The sequence below is a fragment of the Lactuca virosa genome, chromosome 3, assembly GCF_052849685.1.
Source record: "Lactuca virosa cultivar CGN04683 chromosome 3, Lactuca_virosa_CGN04683_v6, whole genome shotgun sequence".
In the NCBI taxonomy this organism is placed as follows: domain Eukaryota; kingdom Viridiplantae; phylum Streptophyta; class Magnoliopsida; order Asterales; family Asteraceae; genus Lactuca; species Lactuca virosa.
Window position 1 is genome coordinate 110197298 of NC_136428.1, and position 5999 is coordinate 110203296.

Here is a 5999-nt window from a genome sequence, read left to right on the forward strand (position 1 = left end):
TTGCCCTTCATGCTCTGTAGGTGCTCGCACTTCCCCTTCTTCTTGACCCAGCGTGTGCTGCGACCATGGGAAGCATCTCCCCTTGTCCGGGTTGGAATGCCACTCGCACTTTTATGCGTGCCTATCAATCTTGCGTTTCGTACGGTTATTTAGGGTTTCGTTTTGTTCATCAGAGGCCCTGTTTGGTTCTCTTCTATAGTAAAGCTTGTGTGTTAGATTGAGTGACGCTCCACCATTGTCCTTGTTGTTCCTAGCGCTTAGCTTCTTCATCCCAAAGGGGTTTGGTTCATCTTTGACATTGGCGAAGATCAGGTTCGAGTCTCGAATCATTCTTTGTTTGAACATGGCTTGGCCATCGATTGCGGGCCAGACTGATGCCCTTGCCCGCGGGTAGGCATTCCCTTGCTTTGCGATTTTTTCTCCGTGCTCTGGTTGGACCATCTTTGAATCAGATTTTGCCTCTTTCCATGAAAGAGATTTTGTGAGTCATCTGAACACGTCTCTTTTCCTTTTCCTAGACTCGTGGACCAGCATTTGTGTCGTTGCTGATCTCCGCCGTGGATTCTCCACCTTCTGGAAACTTTCACTTCGACACAATTTGTTTTCTTGTTTTGTTTCTTGTTGGGTACTGCGTTCATTATCTGGCCTGGTTGCTACGACTGTCGCCAACCCGTCACTTGTGCTGAATTTGAGAATGTCGTGGAGAGTAGACGGAATCGCTTGTCGCTGAAAAAGTGAAGGTCGTCCCAGTAGAATATTGTGTTCAGCCGGACAGTCAACAACCGAGAACTCGAGTACCCTTGTTACATGTTTTGTCCCATCATGAATGACTAATGTAAACGGGAGCATGATTGTACCTGCTGGCCAAATGCCATGACCAGTAAACCCGACTAGCAGACCCTGCTGTGGTGGCTGGAGGTGTTTTTTCTACTCGATTGGTAACCGCTGAAGGCAGTGCTCATAGATTACGTTGACCCTGCTTTTGTTATGAATGTATACAAGCTTAACACGGTTTTGGCTAATGAATCCTATGATGTGCAATGGGTCGTTCGGATCCCAATGTTCTGGTCTGGGATCACTCATTGAAAAGGCTATGTTAAGCATGTTTTGATTGTATACCGTCACGCTTGCGTGTTGGCTTTGGCGATTGCTGCATGGGCGGGGCCCGGTGATGGTAAGTATCTCTGGCCTCTTATCATGGTCCTTTCCCTCATCCTTTTGATTTCTAGGTTGGTGTTTGTCCTCATCAAATTTTGCTCTGAGCTCTTTTGCGATGTCAATTATATTTCCAACTAGTTGTTTCTCATCTATCTCCCTTTTCAATAATGTTCATTCAGTGGTATCATGAGTTTTGTTCTTGTGATATTCACAGAACTTTGTCTTGTCCTTGCTCTCCTTTGATGGAGTTTTGTTGATTTCATGGACATCTGCATGACCATTCCTGTTGTCATCTTTGTTGAACGGCCAGTACCTCCTCGACATGTGTCTAGAGTGGAAATTGTGTTTTTGCTGATTGTCGTCTTGCCTCTCCTGTTGGGCTGAGCTCGGCCGGGACGCCGCCTCCTCCTGTTTGATGTATGTGTTAGCTACAGCTTTGAGATTAGCCTCCTTTCGCTCTTCCCCTTCGATTTGTCTCAGGTATTTTTCCACACGGAACTTGAGCTCATCCCTGGATCTAGGGACCGTCCCTTGCATCTTCTTAGATAGGGGTCCAGGAAGCAGACTTGGGTAAAGGCGACCGTCACCAGGAACTCTTCATGTCTTGGAACATTCAAGGTAGCTAGCGTGAATAGATCGTAATAGTCACGAATCGACTCTCCTTCTCTTTGCTTACACGCCATCACAGAGTTGGCGTCCCCTTTTCCTTTCCTCAACTGCATGAAGTTGTTGAGGAAAAGGTATTTCAGCTGCTTGAAATTCGAAATACTACCTGGCCTCAGAGACTTGAACCACTTGCCTGCATTTCCTGTTAGGGTACAGGGGAAATAGGTGCAGGTGAAGCGACGATCCATCTTGAGATCCACTCGTAGTTGTCGATGTGGTCATCTGGATCAGTAGTACCATCGTATTTTGGCATGTTCGGTATCATCGCAGTGTGCGGAATCTCGTATTGCAGCAGTTCATGGCTGAAATTAGAGCTTTCACTTCGCATGGGGTTGTCCATGTACGGGTACGACATACCTCCATAGGCCATATGGTGTTGCGCCTGGTAGGGGCTCGCGTACATCTGGTTGTGCATGGCCGTCGGCGAGATGTACGATTGATATTGCTGTAAGTTTGGCTGCGATCCAAATTGTTGGAATGCGTATTGCCCTGTCGGGTGAACTATATATGGATTTGCTCCTGTGTAGTGTTGCGTGGACGGATTGAATGGTTGAGCGGTCGCCATGAAGGGGTTGAATTCAGGTACTACTAAGAAATTAATGCCAGGTCCATAGGAGCTGGATCCCTGGTTGATTGAGGTCTGCACACCTTTGCGACTGAGACACTTCTGGGATTGAACTTGGAGCCTGTTGTGCGAACGGGTTGAAGACCGGTGGTTGTTGTACGAACAACTGCACGTGGGGCAAGCCTGCCATGGTGGCGTATGAGTAGACCATCAATGAATATTGTGACTGCGGTTGAATATTGTGAGGGATCCAGGTTCCGGTGCCCGAAGTATGGGGAAACGATTGTTGCTGCGAAACAGGTATCTCTGTTTGTTGTGTTGCGACTATCTGTGGAGTTGTGGTTACGATTGCTGCTTGTGGAAGTGGGTTAATTGTTGGGCGCCATAGACTGACTATGTAGGTTACCGCTGTTTCAGCTGCAGAGTTGGATGGTGTTTGTGAGACTTGTGTGCGATTTGAAGCGTGTTCTTCCTAGATGGGAACTTGCCATCCGTCTAACGGCTGCATTGGACGCACTAGGCTTGTTTCCAGTGCTCTTGACGTCGCCGGAATTTCGCCTGCTGTTTTTGCTCATTGGTTGTGCTTCGTGGATGTATCGTTATGGAGATACGTCCGAATGGCTCCAAATGTTGTGATATGTCAGAGATGGTTGAATTGAGATCGAGGGTGAGATTCGAGCTGGTTCCTTCTCCTGATATCACAGTACAAAAGAGAAAGATGATCGCTATTCGACGTCCGGGAGGGATTCCCGGGACGAAGCTCCGACGATCAAGTTAGAATTAATTCTGAGAGAATAAAGGGTAATTCTAAGGAAAAAGAGTTTTGTCCCCTCTTCATGAGGAAGAAGGGTCCTTTTATACCTGATTGAGAGGTGCGTGCCTCCTAACTGATTCTGTTGAGCTTCCCTCGTGATACGTGATGTGGCAGATCCGTATTGAAGGACCCTTCATCACGTCTTTTTGCCTTGATGTCTCATTGGCTAGAGGAGAATCTTTGATATTATGATGATCGTGGCTGTCGTCAGATGAGCAAGTGGAACTCTCTGATTGTTCCCACGTTTGTCGGCGTATTTCTTCTGGGAGAAGAGTGCGAGGCGCATTTCTGCCTCTTCACCGCCACACCAGTGCCTACGCGTTGGCGAAGGCCCAGCCTTGGCCTTAGACTAGATACGACCAGATTCTAACCAGGTCAAGCTTGGCGTTAGTTTGACTTCTCCTTTTTTGACGTTTTCCCTGAGGAATACGTTAACATTGTGTTTATAAGTCTCGATCGTTGGGTCTCAAAGGGAGCTACTTGAAGCACTTGCTAGCTTGATCGATCAATGGATCTCGACAGCGAAAGGGACGGGATGTTTATTGTAATAGGCGAGAGAAGAGATATTTAAAACAAAATAGGGAAAAGTAATAAGAGATGACAATTACAACAAGGAAGACAGACATTTAGAAACAGTAAGGAATTTGTTTTTTTATTTTTCTCAATTTAGACAAATATTTTTCTACAAGACATAATTTTATGAATTAAATTTTGAGTTCATTTTCATAAAACAAGACTGGGTTTTATGAGGATTCCAGGAATGGTCATGTATGTCGTAAACCCATAGAGATGATAGACTTTTATGACTTAAATTTTATACGTCGTAATTTGTCTGTCATTAATTGTCTTTTTTCTAGTAGTGAAATGAAAATTTTTATGGATACTTTCTTTGGTTACTTGATTTGATTTGAAAAGAAATAAAGATTGATAGAGAAGAAAAAGAGAATCGAAATGATATGCAAATCCAACATCGAGTTTCTCTTAATAATTAATATTAGATTCCAAAATATGATATTCTTTTGTAACAAAAAATAATTAGGTAGATCTATCTTGAAGAAAGGATGCGAAACTATTTGTGCATACTTATGCCTCAATCAGGGTGACCATGTGAATATTTGAACAATAAGCGGTCTTCTTAAATGGTATAAAATATACACGCTTAGTTCATGTGAGGGGTTATGAACTTTTGCAATTCCTACTTAAAATACAGAATGGCCAAGAAATATACAGTTTTATCAGTTTTTGGAACGACAACTTGTTAAAAAATGTTTTTTAGTACAATTGGACTATAGTCTATGCACGTGAATATGCTCAACGCCTTAGGCTAAGGGGTATGGTCACACCCAGCCTACTCAAAAAGTGACGCCACATCAGCGTCACATCACCTCCACCACCAACCCACTAACTATTGGAAATGGTCACCACTCCACATTATTTTTTATTTTTTTTTTATTTTTTTTTACATTAGAACAATTTAAAAAATAATTATTAAACAAAAATAAAAACATAAATATTAATTAAAAACATTTTACATTAATTTTAAAAGCAGAAATTTAAAATCTACATTACTTAAAAAAAACATAATCATTTAAAACCTAAATTACTAAAAAAAACATAGACAATATTACTCGTCGTCCTCCTCATCGTCATCCTCATCGTCATCCCCGTCGTCGTCATTGCCACCGTGTTGCTGGAATTGCCTTTGCCATATATGCTCAGTCAAATCATAACGTAAATTATGATATGTTTCGTTGTTTTGTATTTCCAAAAGTCGTGTGAAGTATGCATGGCTGCCGAATTGTATTATTGCAGGTGGATTAATAATATCTTCCGGATTATACATACAAATAGCCCTACCCTCTTCTTCAATTATCATGTTATGTAAAATAACACAAGCAGTCAACACATTCGTCAATTTCGCCCTATCCCATGACCGTGCCGGATGTTTGATAATGTGTCACTTTTGTTTGAGGACCCCAAACGCCCGTTCCACATCCTTCCTTGCCGATTCTTGTGCCAACTTGAACAATTTTCATTTTTCATCGGCCGGAAATGAGTACGACTTGACAAACGTAGCGTACTCGGGATATATCCCATCACCAAGGTAATACCCGTAATTATATTGATGTTCATTCACAACGAACGACATGTTTGGTGCTTTACCCTGCAAAATATCATTAAATATCGGAGAGGCTCCAAGCACATTCAGGTCGTTGTTTGACCCCGCCATACCAAAGAATGCATGCCAAATCCATAGGTCATGTGATGCAACAGCCTCTAGTATAATAGTCGGGACGCCATGATCACCTCGTGTGAATTGACCTCGCCATGCATTGGGACAATTTGCCCACTCCCAATATGTACAATCAATGCTGCCAAGCATTCCTGGTAAGCCATGTTTAGCTTCATGTGCGGCATACAACTGTTCGATATCATTTCTAGTTGGATGTCGCAAATATATGTCACCATAAAGCTCTATGACATACTCATAAAAAAGATAAGCACATTCTCGCCCAGTCCTCTCAGACATTTTCAGATACTCATCTGAAGCATCTGCTGCGATGCCGTATCCCAATTGTCTAAGGGCTGCTGTGTATTTTTATAGGGTACTAAAACCACGTTTACCTCTTGCATCTCATCTCAATTGGAAAAACTCATAATTGTTTTCCAAATATCTAGCAATACGTAAAATAAATTTCTACTAATACGAAATCGGTCTTCAAATTTTGATAGGTCATACAAACTGTCAGGGGCAAAGTAATCACGTACCAAAAGCTCGTGTGCCGCCATACGATC

General features: G+C 42.8%; 1 protein-coding gene across 1 annotated transcript; it reads right to left on the reverse strand.

Moving 5' to 3' along the window:
• Positions 1-5235: 5235 nt before the first annotated feature.
• On the reverse strand, positions 5236-5733 carry LOC145163921 (uncharacterized). The gene has a single exon (XM_079082659.1). The coding sequence runs from the start codon at positions 5731-5733 to the stop codon at positions 5236-5238; it is 498 nt and encodes a 165-aa protein (XP_078938785.1).
• Positions 5734-5999: the final 266 nt, after the last annotated feature.

What these genes read in the sequence shown, in the direction of transcription:
- LOC145163921 (XM_079082659.1), bottom strand. Translation starts at nt 5,733, where the DNA reads ATGTCTGAGAGGACTGGGCGAGAATGTGCTTATCTTTTTTATGAGTAT.